The sequence below is a fragment of the Grammomys surdaster genome, unplaced genomic scaffold (genome assembly GCF_004785775.1).
Source record: "Grammomys surdaster isolate TR1022 unplaced genomic scaffold, NIH_TR_1.0 171, whole genome shotgun sequence".
Lineage (NCBI taxonomy): Eukaryota > Metazoa > Chordata > Mammalia > Rodentia > Muridae > Grammomys > Grammomys surdaster.
Window position 1 is genome coordinate 2,584,535 of NW_021604619.1, and position 18,275 is coordinate 2,602,809.

Below are 18,275 nucleotides of genomic sequence, written 5' to 3' on the forward strand. Positions count from 1 at the left end.
ACACACACACACATACACACACAGACACACACACACACAGACATACACACATACACACAGACACACATACACACAGACAGACACACACACACACACACACGCACATGCAAACAGCCCTCTCCCCCTGTGGTTTTGTTTCTCAGGAACTCTAATGTGCATGGATTCATTTATTTAATCTACTCAACTGTCCCGTCTACCGCTATCTTCGCCTGTTTACACAAAAGGACACAGACGTACAAGGACGTTTAATAACATGTTCAGGATTACATGGACATCAAGGAGTGGGGCCAGGACTGGATTTAGCTCATTTAGCTCCAAATTAAGTATTCTGTATCATTATGGTGGCCTTCACGAATTCTACTGTACTATTTAACCTACATTTTAAAAGTCACTATCAGGCCTGGGAGGTGGCTTACTGGGCAGAAGGCTCACCACACAGGCTTGACGACCTCAGCTCTTCATTCCTGGAACCTATGCTGGAGGGAGAGAACTAACCTCCACAGTTGTCCTCTGACCTCCATACATATGCCCACATACATACTTTCCTTCTTACACATATGTGTGCACACACAATTCTTTTTTTTTTTTTTTTTTTGAGACAGGGTTTCTCTGTGTAGCCCTGGCTGTCCTGGAACTCACTCTGTAGACCAGGCTGGCCTCGAACTCAGAAATCCACCTGTCTCTGCCTCCCAAGTGCTGGGATTAAAGGCGTGTGCCACCACTGCCTGGCGCACACACAATTCTTAAAAGCTACTATTCTAGTGTCCTAATTTGGCTCCTGTTGCTTTACTAAAACACTTACTAGAAGCCATTTGGGGAGGAAAGGGTTTATTCCATCTCACAGATTATGTAGATGTAAAAGTCTGTCCCAAAGGGAAAAAAATCAAGGCAGAAGTAAAGGCAGTTCCTGGAGGCAGGAACTGAAGCAGAGGAAAGCCGTTTAGTGGCTTTCTCCCTATGGCTAATTCAACTTGCTTCTGTATACAATCCAGGACCACTTGCCCAATGGTGGCACTGCCCACAGTAGGCTGGGCCTTCCCTCATCAGTCATTAATCAAGAAAGTGTTCCACAGACTTGCCTACAGGCCAGTCTGACAGAAGCATTTTCTTAACTGAGGGTCCTTCTTCCAAGATGACTCTAGCTTACGTAAAGTTGACCCAAACTAACCAGCACACCTAGTCATAGCAACAATTGTGTAAAAGCTACTTGATTGGTTCCTGGCAACCCAGTGCAAGAGACTCACACCAGCCTGTAAATCCAGCCCCAGAAAAATCTGACACCCTCTTCTGGCTGTGAGGGGAACTGCACTCACATGTGCACATATACAGACATACGTATGTAAACATAGTTAAAAAATAACAATACCAGCTCTTGGGAGAGGGAAAGATGGCACAGAGGGTTGGAGCACTTGTTGCTCTTGCAGAAGTCCTGGGTTCAGACCCTAGCAACCAGATGGTGGCTCACAACAACCCACAACTCCAGTTCCGGGGGGGGGGGGCGGGGAATGATGCCCTCTTCTGGTTTTCAGGGGCTCCAAGCACATACTTACATACAGAAAAAAAAAACCCACTCATGCTTATAAAAATAAGATAATAAATCTAAAGAAAATCTTCAAAAGGTATTTATTTACATGTATATTTTATAAGCAACTGATTAAATCAATTACAAACAACCATAGCAAAGGCTCGCAGCTCTCGTCACTGGCCCTCTGCCCCGACACACTTAGGCTGAAGTGAACACACTAATGGAAAAGCGTTTCTGCGTCCTTGATCTATAGCAGCGTCTGCTCCTCAAGGCTATCACATGCATTTTAAGACACACGCTGGAAATCACACGCTTACAGGATATAGGAAAAGAAAACCACGTGAAGAAAACAAATCAGGAAGTGACTCTACCATCGAGAGATTGCAAGACTCAAAAGTCAATACAGCGTCCTTTCCGTTCCCAGTCTCCATAGCGCGTAGGCTCTGGGCCCCTGGGTCCACCTTTTTCCTTGGTAACTGGATTAACATCATCTGGAAACTCTAAGGAAGACAGAAATATGAAGAAGGCAGTCAGCAGAGCTGGAAGGAGACGACGCGGTCAGTTTTGAGGACAGGACTGTATAAGTGAAGTGTGAGTGCCTGGGTTATCACAGTCTTTCAAGGAACCGTAATGTGCCTCCTCCCTGTCTGCCCCCAGAACTTGAGAAACGCATTTTTCACATTCAATCATCTTTACCACTAACACTAATGACCCCCAATTCTTGGCATGCTTTCAAGTCTAGAAACTACTAGAGAGTAGCTTCCTAAGTGGTGCTGGACCCAACGGGAGGGAAAGATCGAGAACAGACTGCAGCTTCACTGAACTTGGAAGGTTTAGAAACAAGATCAGCATCTTCGTTTTCTTTCCAATAAGATGTGTGTGTTGGGGGGTGGGGTGGGGATCTCACTTGCCTTACAGTGTTGAACAGAACAGGGACATGTAAAGTGTCGTGCCTAGTGACAAGTGTGTACTGGTATTGACAGATTCTATCTGTGAGCATCCCTGCTGCTTAACGGGATTTTGGCTTCAGCAGATGGTTTTAGAAATATAAGATAAAATCATTGGTCCTAACACTGTGTGTTCATGGACTGGGGATACAGCTCAGTAATAGAATGCTTGTTTTCACACATGCTTGTATGCAGGCACGGACGCAGGCATGCACTGCATGTTCCTGATGGAAGTCCTCACTGTAAGGCCAGCCAAATTCTGAGAATTTTAGTTTTTTTCTTTTTCTTTTCTTTTCTCTTCTTTTCTCTTTCTTTTTTTAAAAACAGGGTCGGAGTGGGAAGACAGCATGAATGACACGGGACCCCACACCTGACACGGGCAGTCTGCAGAAAGCAGGCCCCATGGGCACCCAGAGGGGGCTCTCCACACTACCCCCCTCCCGCCCCCAACCACAGGCTTGGGAGCTGTGGTGGTGGGAGGGGTCATTGAGTCTGAGGGAGCCAGAAGTGGAGGAACCTGGAAGCCCTCCCAAACGGTGGGGAATTAGGGTTCAATTCCAGAGTGGGAGCCTGAGAAACATTTTTTTTTTCTTTTTTGAGACAGGGTTTCTCTGTATGGACCTGGGTGTTCTGGAACTCACTCCATAGACTGGGCTGGCTTTTAACTCACAGAGATCTGCCTGCCTCTGCCTCACAAGTGCTGGCATTTGCCACCAAACCCAGGCAAGGATTTTTAAATTTTGATTAATCAGTCAATTTGGTATTATTACTGTCTGGCATTAGAAGTCACTAATACTGGCCAGGTTGGTGTTAAATGCTGGGGTCAAACAATCTCTTCTGTTACAACCTGATTCTGGGCTTTCAGTTCTCAGGTCTTTAGACACAGTAAGTCACTCACTCCATGAAATAACCCCATGAGACAGGAAACAATACTGTCCCCGTGACACGGGTGTACAAAGTCGTTCAGTGTCACAGAGACTGAATGCTGAGACCCAGCCTGAAGGCAACCCACACGCCATATTGCTTTGTGTGCAGAAAGAACAGATGAAAAACCAGCCTCTGATCTTAAGTGGTATATTTTTGGAAAACTAAAAGATCACTCCCCCTAAACTATGCAGCCCCTCTGCAGACACACCAAAGAAGATACCGAATCTCACCTTGAAACTTTCCAAAGGTTTTGTGCATTTTTGCTGCACCGCGACTAAGTTTCCCTGCCCTTGGCATTGTTCTGTTTTCTGGAGATCATCTGTGATGTCCCTATGAACCCCTGTAGTGGAAGCTTGTCTGTATCCCCCATTCCTGGGGCTCTCTGAGTGTGATAGCCGGGAATGCTGAGGCAAGATACATAGCCTGTGAGAGACCTCTTCCTGACCTGTGGATTGTCCTTTCTTTCTGGGTCATCTCAGGGAAGGAGGGAGGCAGTGAGGTTTCCAGTATCTCTCAGAAGGGCACTGGTCTCACCACAAAGTCCTCACCCATATGATCTGAACCTAATTATCTCCAAATGGCCTCACATTTGGGGGTCAGGGCTTTAACAGCACTGGGAGAAAAAAAAAAAGGCTAAGCTGAGCTGGGTTTAGTGTGTGCTTGCAGCCCTGGCTATTCAGGAAATGAAGACGGGAGAAATTCTTGAGCCTAGTAATACCAGGTTAGTCTAGACTATGAGACCCTTACTACATGCACACACGCATGCACGCATGCACGCATGCACGCATGCACGCATGCACGCACGCACGCATGCACGCATGCACGCACGCACGCATGCACGCATGCACGCATGCACGCACGCACGCATGCACGCACGCACGCACGCACGCACGCACGCACGCATGCACGCACGCACGCATGCACGCACGCACGCATGCACGCACGCACGCACGCACTGTGATGCCCCTTCTCATTGCTGACCTCTATCACCAAACCTTGACGGCTTCTCTTCTGCTGGATCTCACACCACGTGTCTGCCCAATGCTTGCCTCTAGTGTGTGTAGCAACTCAGACTTTTCTACCTTGCCCCAAAGATGACTATCAGGATTATAGCTTCATCCACCGCTCCCCCAGCCCCACTCTTCATCAACATCCACACCAGGGACCATCGCACACTAAGGCAATGGAGGGTCACGTCACTTTGACTGCCACTGGACTTTCTTATGCCCGGAATGTTTCTTCTTTGACTCTCCCGTACTTGAGTTCTCTCTGCTGTGGGCACACTCTTCTCTTTTCTCATCTCTGCAGTGGTTTCATTTCTGTGCTTGTCATACCCACAAGTTTCCCGAATTTTCCTTCTTCTACTACCAGCTGCCTGCTCTCGTAACTTGCTAATCCACCTGTTTTCTACGTCTTACATCTCTAGCACACAGAAGATAAAGCATCTTTCTAAAGCAGGCCCTCTTGCACAGTAGACTGAGTGAAAGGCGTCAGACACGAAAGACCATATATTCTCTCATTTATCTAATCCTACGAAGAGCAAAGCGACAGGGGTTGGGGACAGATCAATGGGTGTAGGAAGAGGCAGGGATAAGGTTGATTGAAAAGACACAAAAGATCACCCTGTCATGTTAACCTCATGCTGTTTACATGACTGTAAACATCTGGGAAAACTCATGGACCTGCATACGTAAATCTCATTTTAATAAAAATGGTTAAATAATCCCCAGCCCAACATATTTTTAAAAATGTCACCACCACATGATGGTGCATGTCTTTAATCTGAGTACTTGGGAGGCAGAGTCGGGAGGATCTCTGTGAGCTGGAGGCCAGCCTGGTCTCTACAGGGAAGCTCCCGGTCAGCTAGCCAGGGAGACTCTAACCAAAATAAACAAACAATTCACCAAGAAGTCTTTCTTTCCTCCCTGAGGCAGGATGTCACGTAGCCCAGACTGCAAGCCTTCAACTTGTGACTCTGTTTCCATCTTCGTTACGTTTGCATCAGAGGCCTGTGCCATGATGTCATGTATGTGCTTGGAAGGTGGCCGGGCCTCTTCCAGTGACTCACCCCCACCTCCAAAGCCTCAGCACTTTCCTCACCGACCGTGCCCGGATTGAAAGGGTTTTAATTATATTGATTGCCTATGCTTGTGTATATGCGCGTTGTGGTTTGCGTGTGTGCGTACATGTGTGCTAGGGTATGAGCGTGGAGGTCAGAGGATGATATTCAGGAACTAGTTCTCTTCTACAGTGGAGTCCCTGGGACTGAATTTTTGAGGCTTTGTAGGAAGTTAAGTATCTTTATCCACTGAGATATCTTGCCGGCCCCTACCCTCAGATTTGACATAAAAAAGTCTGACATTCTATTATTTACCGCTTATACTTTATGCTGAGGCCAAATAGGCCAATTAGCCATGTCTGGCATGTGCCATGTTCTGTGGTCTCTCTGAACGGCCATACTTTCCTTTTTTTTTTTTTTTTTTTCAAGACAGGGTTTCTCTGTATAGTCCTGGCTGTCCTGGAACTTACTCTGTAGACCAGGCTGGCCTCGAACTCAGAAATCCGCCTGCCTCTGCCTCCCAAGTGCTGGGATTAAAGGCGTGCGCCACCACCGCCCGGTGTATCTCATCTTCTATTTACATTATTATTATTATTATTTTTTATCATGAGACAGAGTCTGGTAATGTATCCTATGTTGATCCAACAATCACTATACCATACCGGCAGCCTTCTGGGTGCCTGATTCCATGTGTGAGCCATCACGCCTGGCTCCTTTATCATCTCAGGAGTGACACATACATGCACTTTAGAACAGGACAGCCTAAAATTTTTCCTTAGTAGGAAACCAAGACTTGAAGGAAACAAGTTAGATATAGCTTGTTTTGGGGCTCTATGGGGAAGGAGTTTGAGGAGAGTTAAGGGAGAATCAAAGAGATTTGCCTTCTAACTGGCTACAGGAAACAGCGGGGCACTAATGACTGACCCTGGATGTTAGGCTTCTATGAACTGGAGAATCGAATCTACTGGAGAGAACAGAGGGAAACAGGCTGGCGGAGGAATAAAGGCAGGGTGAAAACAGGCACAGGGTACATTTAATTTTAGAAGCAGTCATTTTGAGATGTTCAGAACATGCACACATCGGACAGGACAACCGAGAAGCACATAGGAGATATGTAAAGTCGTCTGAGGAAGACGCGGGATCTTCTGAGAAATGCTTAGGGCAGATGTGGACGGAGGCCTTGCAAAACCCACATTCAGGTGTTGGCTCAAGACAAACGAGTTTGCAAACAGCCCCAGAAGAAACAGCAGAAGCAGTGGAGAAGATGAGAAACTGAACTGGAAATTTCCAGAAGCAGTGGGTGGCACTGCTTAAGGTTGTTGACTGTTCAAGGAAGGCTGAAAGGTTGTCTACTGGCACTGAGTGTTTGCCATTTTCCAAGGAACGCTGGTTTGAATGTGATCACCCGGCACTAACAAACAAAGATGTGCATATACGGATACATACTGCCTCTTGTCTGCACAGGCAGTCCCATCTCCTGACCTCTCTCTGACGGGTAAGACTTGATGCCTGGATGCCAGCACTAGGCTTTTAGAATCTCAGATTGTAAGCCAAAAATGAACCTCTTTCCTGCTTTTCATGTGCTCCTATTTCTGTAAGCCAGCCTCGTGGGACAGTTAATCTTGACTGTCAACTTGACAAGATGTAAAGTGGCCCAGGGGACACATCGCTGGGTGTTTCCACTGGGGAGTGAGCTTTTGGAGAGAAGGAGAGATCCACCCTAGATTTCCACCCCAAACCATGACTGAGATCTTGAGGAACGAAAAAGCTGTGCACCAGTATTTGCCTCTCTGTTTCCTGACAACAGATGCAATGTGACTGTCAACTCACGCTCCCGCCACCACGTCTTTCATCACCACAGGCTGCACCCTTTCTTAAACTGTGAGCCTAAACACACCCTTACTTCCTTTAGTGGCTTTTGTCAAGAATTACTTTCTAGCCATAAGAGAAAGCAACCGCTACACTCCTTTCCCATGCTTCTCCCGCCAATCCCAAACCATTCATGGACATGTCAATTACACAGAAGCATTTCATTGATCTATCAATGATAGGTGCTCTGTCTGAGGTGGACTGAGTTCTTAAAATGTCTCCTCATGAAAAGCCACCCAACACAATCAAAGAACAACAGGGCTGGAGCAATGGCTGGGAGAACCATAATCTGCTTCCTAGCATCGATGCAGGTGACTCATGACTATTTTGACTCCAGCTCCAGGGAATCCCATGGTTCTAGCTACATGCACATACCCACACAGAAAGAGATGTGCATGTACATATATGCATAATTAAAGTCATAAAAATAAAAAAAAGAAAAACAACGATGATGAATTATGTTTAGTCTAGTACTACACTTTAAAAAGCTCTTTATTTTGTTGTTTTTGTTTGTTTACTTTTGTTTTGTTTGAGACAGTGTAGCCCTGCCTGGCCTGGAACTTGCTGTGTAGACCAGGTTGGCCTTGAATTTAAGAGATTCACCGTGAGTGCTGCCTCCTGAGTGCTGGGATTAAAGGTATGCATGAACTCTGCCCTGCAAAACTATTTGTTAAAAACTACCCCGCCTCTGTCCTTAGCTACAATGTTACAGTGAGAACAACAGTGTTCAAGTATTTCCCATCTAAATGGTCACTCTGAAGGATTCAGCTGTGGATATCTGAGCCGAGCTTGCTTACAGGCTTTCTCCTGGGGGAGGAGCTTACAATCAGAAGTGAGAGGCGTCCCAGTGTGGCTGTCCTGGACTGACAGTAGCTAAGAAATGCTCCTTTCTGTCCAGCAGACAGATGACCGGGTATGAAGGAAGGTTATTAGAGTTAAGAGAATGAGAGATGTCTTCCCTTGGATTTGCAGTTCCCTGTCATTTTCTGAGGCCTAGCTTCTGAATTGTACCCTAGTGCCTCGGCTTTACCCTGTACATTCATGATGATCCTACTGCCGCTGATTCGTTTTCTTAACAGCTGAAAGTTTTCTCAACGAATGCAGGTTTGTTATTTGTATCAAAGAAGAGCTCATCTTAAATGCTTTACCTTTTGAATAATAAAAGTATAGTAAAAATAAACAAAATAAGCAACCCCTCCTCCACCCCAAACCAAGTCAGTACAAAAAACTTAGAAGCCCTTTCTTTGAGACAGTCAGTGTGTTGCCGGGGCTGGCCTCACATTCCTGATTCTCTGGCATCTGCTTCCTGAGCGCTGGTATTGCAGACATGTGCCACCATTTCTAGCTCTAGAAGGACAATTTTTGGGAGGTTATGTGTGGACATGTGTACGTACATGTGTATGCATGTTTGATGAATGTGTGCTCTTGTGTGTGTGCACCCATGTGCTTGTATGCATATGTGCATGCTGAGATCAGAGACTGACTTCAGGTGTCTCCTTCACTGTTCTCGACCTTAGACATTGAAGCAAGGTCTCTCATTTGAGCCCAGAGGTGGTCAATTTAGCTAGTCTAGGTAGCCAACTTGCCCCAGGAATCCCCTGTATCTTCTGAGTATGAAATTACAGTGGGTTGTCCTAGCCGCCAGCACAAGGGTGACAGGATCTGAACTCTCTCGCTCTCATGGAATGTCCTGTAAGTACTTCATGCACTGTGGCATCTCACCAATCTAAAATTTTTTTTAAAGAAGTAACAACCATTCATACAGATATTCCGTATGGTATTTTTACTCACTAAATATCCTTTATAACTGTTAATAACAATTATGAGCACAGTTTGCTTCTTTTACCTTTTCCAGTAACGAACATTGACCTTGCCAAGCTAAGCACTGACAGCGGTTTACTAGCCACTACTCACTCTGCAGTGGGTCTCTCTCCTCGGACGAGTCCTCCAGTGAGTCAAAACGACCGACTGGCAGCTTTGACTTCTTAAGGGCTTGCTTCGCAGGCTCAGGCTTTCCTTCTTGATAACTCATCTTCATCAAAGAATGATTCAGAAGAGATGATCCTAATGGAGAAAGAAGGACAAAGGCATACAGCAAAAATTCTTCTCTGCGCACCTACACTCTACATGGGTAGGATATTTCCCTTTCTGGGAGACAACCAGTGTTACAAGTTTACAAGAAGAGCTATAAAGTAACCAGACAGGCAAGCATAGGGGATAGTTTAGTAACCTCGGACTCCACCTGTTTTGGACTATGCACAGGGTCTTCTTCTAATAATGTACTTGGCAGCTTAGTTTCCTTACTTGTATATACTTGCACACACACCTCTTTCCAAGAGATGCACCTAACAACCTCTTAGCGACATAAGACACCCCAAAACACCAGGATGCATGTATGTCCCTCTTCAAACAATTGGATTTTTCTCCTTTCTCATTAACAACAAACATAGACAGATTCTATTCAGTTGTACTCTCCTCATGTTCTAATACAGGGCCAGAAAGGCACATCTGGTCTACACTGGGTTTGGGTGTTTACTCAGTAATATAAACTAAGCCAAAAAAGTGTATTGTTTTTTAAAGGAAAATCTTTTATTTACCATCTTCTGCCTATTTTGGCAAGTGTATGATTGAAGTCAGATGCATTATGAGAAGGAACATACACAGAAAATAATAAAGCTGCCTAGAATATCAATCAAAACGAGAACCGCCCAAGCTATGCACCTTACTGACCATACTTCTCTTCCTGTAGACTTTATAAAAGACCAGAGGCAACCAATTCAGGCCTTCTGGATTGTGGCCTACTGATCTCCTGCAGTGCAAGGATTTAAATAAAGTGTCCTCGATACTTTACAATTAGTGTGGGATTTTTTTTTCAATTCCTTGATTAAGGAAACACCAGGTTTGCCCCAACCCTGACAGCAGAATCAATAAAACAGCATCCATTAGGGACTCACATCTTGTGCTGTGGCCTGGGGAAACACACCAGCAGGTGTAGCAGCCTATACTGATGTTTTTACAATTGTCCAAGTATCCACAAGGAGAATGAGAACGTATCACACATGGATGAAAGGTAAGACTTCACATTTCAGTGTGGGGCGATCTTGAATTATGAGTGGTTACAAAAAGCAATGAACACAAACAGCATCAAATCATCACCATGAAGAAAACAGCATACAGGCACTTCATGGAAATGGTCTATCACATTGGAAAACGGGTTCATTAATGTTTCTTTTAAAAACAGTGTTTAAAAACAGTGGAATGCTGGATAAACAGTAATAAGGATTTGGAGCGAGCCTTTCGGTTTCTATAATTTTCACAGATTATTTAAGATTTTAACAGACAACAGGTATTAAGTATTTGAAGGGAAATTCACTAAAAAGTAAAATAAAAATCAGGCCACTTGTTATGAAAGCAGTAGTTTTGTCTTCAGTTTACATAACTTCTCAGGGTTATCATCAATTAAACTTGCATTCTGCGTGCTCTTTGGGATGATAATTGAGAGATATATTGAGGAAAAAATGCAACAGTTTTGAAAACGTTAGTTTCTACAGAAAGACGAGGGCATCTCTTCTAACAGTTCTTGGCTTTGTGCAATTTTAATTTTATGTTCTTCGCACTACGTTTTGCACTTCCCGAACATTTGGACCAGGCTGACCTTGAACTCAGAGATCCTCATGCCTCTGCCAGCCTAGTGCTGGGTCTATAGGCATGCGCCCCCTGCCCTGGTACAAATTATTCTTGATGTAAACAAACAAGTAAATTAATGACACTAATCTCTTCCATACTTCTCTAGCCGCATCTAAGAGCGAGGCGCTTCTCGAAAACCACCCGCCAAGCACCGCGAATGCTTCTGCAGCCATCGCGGCCGGGTCTCCGCGCCTGCACTCTCGGAACTCGGTTTCCCCCGCAGGCCCCCAACTCTCGGGACCCCGGGCGGATTGCCTTACTTGTTACTCTCCATACCAGAGCCGCCCGTGACACGGAAAGCACCGTAGAAACCATAGCGCCGGCTCCCACAGCGTCTGCGCACGCGCACCCAGGTGGGCGGGGCTAGCGCCGCTCCACACAGGGAACCCGCGCCGTCTGCGCAAGCGTCAATGAGGGCAGAGTAGGGCGGAGCTTCGCTGTGTCCCTGGCCACCCTGCTCATCTGCTCAACTGCCTCGGGTAATCCTGCAATGGCCAGTCCTCAACCTTGGTCCTGCACAGTACCTGGGGAACGCTTTTAGCTATTCAGATGGACTTAAAAGACAAAACCGAAAGCCAGCACCACCCTACTGTATGGTGCCTGGAGGATTAAAGGAGGGAAGTTCAAAGTCCAACACAGATGGAAACTTTGAATCACCCTAATTTGATCATTACGGACATGTATTAATACCGTGTGTGTGTTCACTAAATACTAATGACTTTTAAAAGTTTGGCAGGGGCTGGAGAGATGGCTCAGTGGTTAAGAGCACTGACTGCTCTTCCAGAGGTCCTGAGTTCAATTCCCAGCAACCACATGGTGGCTCACAACCATCTATAATGAGATCTGATGACCTCTACTGGTGTGTCTGAAGAAAGCGACAGTGTACTCAAATAAAATAAATAAATCTTTAAAAAAAAAAAAAGTTTGGCAGATTTCATAGGCGTGCCAAAGAATTGCTCCATAAACCTGTAGTTAAAATACCAAACATAAAACATTCAAGATCCCCACAGTTTGAAAACAAATTTTTAGTAAGTTCAAAATATTCAGTCATGTGGATTGATTATTGAGACTATTCCATGACAGGGATCTGTTAGAAATGATTTAAAAACACTGCGGGGCTGGAGAGATGGCTTCTCTTTCAGAGGACCTGTGTTCTCTTCCTAGCATCCACATGGCAACTAGTAAGTTTCTAACTCCAGTTCCTGAATGTCTGACACATTCTTCTGGATTTTGTTGGCACTAGGCATGCACATGACATGCAAACGTGCAAGCATGCATACAAACATATAAACATTGCAAACATACATATGCCATGCCAGCAAAACACTCATATAAAATACAAATAATTGTTTAGTTTTTTTTTTTTTTTTTTTTTAGTTTTTTTCCGAGACAGGGTTTCTCTGTGTATCCCTGGCTGTCCTGGAACTCACTCTGTAAACCAGGCTGGTCTTGAACTCAGAAATCCGCCTGCCTCTGCCTCCCAAGTGCTGGGATTAAAGGCGTGTGCCACCACTGCCCGGCAAAAATAAATCTTAAAAATATTGAGCTTAAAGCCTTTTAAATATGACAATTAAAAGTTTTCCCCATTACTAGAAAACAAAACAAACCCATAGCTGGTTAGTTGAGTAATCTATTAAATCCCTGTCTTGCAGTCAAAAGTGCTGACTACCAAGAACAGCTTGATCACCGCGCCTTCTTCTTAGCACAGCTGTGCAACTCAGTGGATCCACTAATACAATAGCCATAGTGGTAAGAAGAAAGACACCTATGTACATGTAACTGTCTTTCTCCTCCTAGGACTGACTGACAGGCTAGCACCACTACTTAGCAATTCTAATGACTGACTTGACCTGTGCCTTTCTTCACTGGAGTGGTTTTTTGTTGTTGGTGGTGGTGGTTGGTTTTTTATTAATGTAGGAGTGCTGTCTACATGTACATCTGCATGCCAGAAGAGGGCATCAAATCCCTTTATAGACAGTCCTGAGCCACCATGTGGTTACTAGGAATGGAACTAAGGTCCCCTGGAAGAGCAGCCGGAACTCCTAACTGCTGAGCCATCTCACCAGCCTCCAACCTGTACTATAGTATTAAGCAGCCTGGGAGACAAGTCTGACTTCAAGAGAATCTATTTGATTATCCAGTTATGAAGAAGGCAGCAATTTGCTCTTAAATAGTTATGTTTGAACTATGTTAGTTTACAGGAGATTCCACTAGACTCCTCCCAGGGACCTAGCAAGAACTTGTCTTCACCTGCTGCTACCAGGTTCCCAGCTCTCTGTTCTCTGTTCTCTTCCACCTTTGTCCTTCTCTGCACCCCATCCTCTTCTCTGCCCTCATGGCTCTGCTCCTACAATGTCTGCCTGTCTACACATCTACTCTTCTGCCTCTACCAGGTCCTCAATCCCCTCCTTTACTCTAAATAAACCCCCTTTATAGAAGATCTGTTGTATGGTATAAATTCTCAGGCACACACTTTGGCATGTGCCCACCAGGTACGCCTTTACTGCATTATATTTCATAACAAACTGTTTTCTTGATTTATCTCTCATTTCATACAGTTCATCTGTGGTCTTAATGGACGCTTTGTACTGTATAAAGTGTCCCACACAACATTATCAAAAGAACTTTTCCCTATGGATGTAAATCAGGGGACTGCTATCGGAGGATCCACCGATCTTATCAATTATTCCATCTTCCTGATACTGGCCTTACAGGATGATGGACAGTTCTAGAGGTTGGGTTTGGGAACCAGTACCAAGTTAGTGGACTGTTTTGGGAGGGATTAGGAGGGGTAGCTTTTTCGAAAGAGGTTGTCACTGGGAGTGGCCTTGAGATTTCAAAAGCCAATGCCAAGCTCAGGACGTGGATCAGGATGTAAAGAGAAATAAAATAAATGTTATTTTTGAGTCTGAGGAGCAATAAAGCACCAAGAAATGTCATGTTGGAGCCAAGCCCTGTACTCATGCAGATAAAAAACCTAAAAGCCCTGATTCAAAATGGAATAAAAGAAACACCTTTGCATCTCACCCAGCAAGCTCCCAACTTGTGAAAAGGAACAAAAGCAAAGTTTAAGCAACAAAGAAAATCATCAATGAAAAGTTTTTGCAAATATAATTTAGGGAGGGGCCAGGTTCCAGCCCTAAACAGCAGAACTTGGCAATTTGGGTCCTGTGGTTCTGGTATTGGCATCTAGAGGATACAGAAAACAGATTATGGTATCTTCCTCCACAATTAAAATGCTAGGCTTGTAGCAGGGGAGTCTGGGTATGGAGGTACCAGAGACCAGCCATCTGGGGAAGCTGTGAGGGCGAAGCCTGGATTGCCTTGGAGATCCCAGAGCTGTGGAATACCTGTCAAGAAAGCTGTAGAATCAGCCCAAGAGCATATATTACAGTCAGCAAGGATGGAGGGGAAGAGGAGTCATCTAAGTCTTTTGCCATAGGAATATATGATATGGAGTGTGCTCTGCCTCTTTACTGTCCATCTTGTCCTCTGTAGAATGGGAATGCATACTGTGTGCCACTGTATGCTGGAGTATGATTTGCTTTTTGCTTTTATATGGCGGTTAAGAGATTTCCTTGAGACTCAGGAGACATTGATTTTGAAACAGTATTAAAACTGAAAGACTTTTAAAGTTGAACAGAATACTTTTTTCATTATATGGCTAAAAGCCTACAGGGGTCAGTGAGTGAAACATGGTGGTTTGAATGAGAATGGCCCCACCCATAGGCTTGTATATCTTAATGTCTAGTCCCTAGGTGGTAGAGCCGTTTTGGGAAGGATTTGGATGTGTGGTCTTGCCAAAGGAGGTGTTACTGGGGGTGGGCTCTGATTCAAAAGCTCGTGCCAGATTCAGCACCAGGCCTGTCTGCTTCCTGCCATGATGATCACAGACTAGCTAACCCAAACTGTTAAGCAAGTTCCCAAGTAAATGTTTTCTTTTTTAAGTAATATTTTGGCCATGATATCTTGTCAAAGCACAAGAACAGTAACTAAGACACTGTTATTGTATATAGAAGTGATGGTTCTGAACCTAACTGTTAGACTGATCACTAAAGAAGCAAATGATACCCAAAGTGAATAGCAGAGATCAAGTGAGGATACACTTTACATGCTTAACTGATCTGGGTTTGGTATGCAATTGGTATCATTCTGTCTTTTCTTAGAGATGAGGTCTAAATGACTGTCTTAAATCAAAGAATTTGTCCAAGATCCTACATCTACAGAGAGGTCAGTTTATGCTAGGACTCAGGATCAACCTGCTTTGCAAATTTAAACACCTTCCTTGGACCACACCACTCATGCAGTACCTATAGAAATTCTAGGCGTTAAAAAGTGAGATGAGAAGCATGATTCTTTTTAGATTTGCCCATTTCCTACTTTGGAAACTCAGGGTGAGATATATTTGCTGTCTTCCATGACCGTAGCACATGACTACAAAACATCACCCCGGTCAGCTGGGCATTCCCAGCAGACTCTGAATCCTGAGGGAGGATTTGAAAGCCAGTCTCCACAGGTTCTTTGCCAGCAAGTCCACACATCTTCCTTCACTCTTCTCATGGTCAGATGACATTTGAACAGCATTTTCCTCTGGCTGTTGTCCTCCAATCTGTTCTCTAGCTTTTTTATCCATTCCTTGACAGACCTGCTATTCTTCCAATACATCCTTTTATTCTGTGTAAGTGAATCGTAACTATTCACTGTTTCCAACCAAGAATCAGTATACACTGATGAGGTTCACTCTAAGAGCAATTGTGCCATGTAAGATAATCATGTTCCCTCTCTTTCAGAATATCACTTTATGGAGGTAATTGATATATGAAAACTTTCCTAATAAATAAGAAATTAAGCATTAGATTTTAAAGCACAATCACTTAAAACAACATGGAAATGAACAAGAGCCAATTAACTATGATCCTAGGAGCTTTCCTTAAGAATGACTTATATTATTATGAATGAGGCCTCTGTCAAGTCAGAAGATGTTTAAATTTAAAAGATCAACTATCCTACCTATCCAAAGATAAAAAATATGTAGCAAAATATATGGTTGATAATGAATGCACTTATGTTTTTCAGCTACAAATTTGGTAAACTATTGCTTTGTTCAGTTCATAAAAATCTTGAATAATTTTTAAAAAGTAAATAATTATCAAAAAAATCATCGATGAAACTCTTTTAAGAACTTGGTATATATCAAAGATTACAATATCTGGTTATGGATGACATCACAGGCAGCCATTTATCACTTGATGATGAGAACACATTCTCAGAAGAGATCTGGGTGCCGTGCAGCATCAGGATGTGCTCACAGACTTACAACACACTAGCCCATGACACCCTGAGGCTAGATGGCTATGCCACTATGGAACTGATCCATCATTGACAGAATGTTATCCAGGCCACTGCTGATCTCTAAGCACTCCAGGAGCAAGCAAGCATTACAAATGTCATTGCTATCTCTCCAGAAAGGCATCTGCTCATTTATTAACACCAGAGGCAATTAACATGATACTAAAAATACACATGCACCAATTGTACATAACACAGACTCAACAACCCTTTGTCCACAACAACCGGTGAATGGAAACAGACCTTTCCACTCGCCCTCAGTGCATTACTGTTTTCACAAGTAAAACATGAGGAAAAATAGTGAATGTAATGCTAACAAGCACCTTTTGCAAAGACTCAATATCTCTATATATCAAAACCATCTGCATCTGTACCACCAAACACATACAGTTAGTCGTCTCTCAATGTTAAACTGAATATCCGATTTACATGGTTTTTTAGCCTGATAAATTTTAATAGTATCTAAAAATTATCTAAATTCATAAAAGTATTTCATAAATTTCAACATTTAATTATTATATACAAGGAACTCTATGAAAAGGGTTACAGAGCTGCTGTGAGAAAGTCCAAGCAACATTACTAAATTTAACAAAATTCCAACCAAATCAAGGCAGCAGGCATTCAAAGCTCTGTATAAGCTCGTAATGAACAAGAAAGTTCCAGTAATAAAAGTCAATATGAGAAATAATGTTGAAATTACCAGTAAAAAATATTTTAATAAGCATGACACATGTTTAATAGCGACAATATGATTTTATAGAAAACCTTTAAAACATTGGCATGTATGAACCACCTGGTTTGATCAAATGTAAATTTAATCTTAGGATTAAAGAAGTTGATTTCAAAAATACATTTTAGCAGCCATTATTTTACTTCCAGTTAAAACAGAATAAAGTGTTAAAAGTAAAATTTATTGTCCACTAAAAGCCCCAAATTAGAGAATTTAAAATACTAGTCTACCCTAGCAATGGCAGCCTTTAATGTGATATAGTCTGAATAAGGATCGTGGAAGCCAGTAATAAATGATCAGACATACACACAGGCACAAGGTTCACTGAAATACTTAGGTAGCAAAATATATGAAAAATAGAAAAGTAAAAAGATAAAATTAAAAAAATATTGCACAGCCACATTACCTAGAAAGTAAAGTTGATGTTTAAAAGGCTCTACACATGGATGATATAAATTATCTTCCATATAAAAGGTATAAATATGTCATAAACTTATCATCTACACAACTATAATACATTATTTAAATCATTGCTGATGAGGTAATTGGTAAGTCTCTAATGATGCTTCGGTCCTACTGAAAATATTTGAGGGCAGCAACCAGGAAAAACTTCTCTAAGAAGATCTCAGAGTCAAGAACAGCTATGTGTGCAGCTCTCCCGATGAGTGAGTCAGCCGTGTTGGGCAGTGCATTAATGACATTGTATCGGACCAAATTACAGCCTTTGCTTTGTAGAACTGGGCGGAGCAAGTTGTGGATCATTTCGGAATAGATTTGTCCTATGAAATAGACACAAAGAAAAATTATTTACAAAACTTAAAAAGTCTATGTCAACTTTTCTCTAATTTATAAAATTTATATTATTTCCACATAAAGTAGAAAAGTATCATCAAATTTGTACTTCAGCTATTATTTTGAGAATGTTTAACAAGGAATATTTATAGAAATATTAATAATAATAATAATACCTTATTTGGTCAGTTCAAATTTATTATACACTATTTTTGGTCAATTTTTAAACTCAGAACAAAGTTGTTTTACAAACAGTTTTCTTTGAATGTAGTCAGTTGCTAAACAAATTTGCTAAACAAATAAATTAAGCTGACCATGAAAATGTTTTCATTGGATAAAATAAGATACTTCATAGTCTAGGGAGGACTTTTTCACAAAGCACAGCACCTT

General features: G+C 42.9%; 2 protein-coding genes across 2 annotated transcripts in view; both read right to left on the reverse strand.

Moving 5' to 3' along the window:
- Nucleotides 1-1,608: 1,608 nt before the first annotated feature.
- On the reverse strand, nucleotides 1,609-11,352 carry Sdhaf4 (succinate dehydrogenase complex assembly factor 4). The gene is made up of 3 exons (XM_028767246.1): nucleotides 11,275-11,352; nucleotides 9,242-9,391; nucleotides 1,609-2,025 (listed from the first exon to the last, which is right to left on the reverse strand). Exons 1-3 carry the CDS (start codon nucleotides 11,327-11,329, stop codon nucleotides 1,916-1,918), a joined length of 315 nt encoding a protein of 104 aa, XP_028623079.1. The 5' UTR covers nucleotides 11,330-11,352; the 3' UTR covers nucleotides 1,609-1,915.
- A 5,116-nt stretch (nucleotides 11,353-16,468) lies between these two features.
- The window catches only part of Fam135a (family with sequence similarity 135 member A), an 84,572-nt gene continuing 82,765 nt past the window's right edge, over nucleotides 16,469-18,275 (reverse strand). Inside the window, exon 23 of the mRNA XM_028767238.1 lies at nucleotides 16,469-17,872. Within this exon, the coding sequence (XP_028623071.1) occupies nucleotides 17,667-17,872 (206 nt within the window). The 3' untranslated portion in view covers nucleotides 16,469-17,666. The remainder of the gene's footprint in view (nucleotides 17,873-18,275) is intronic.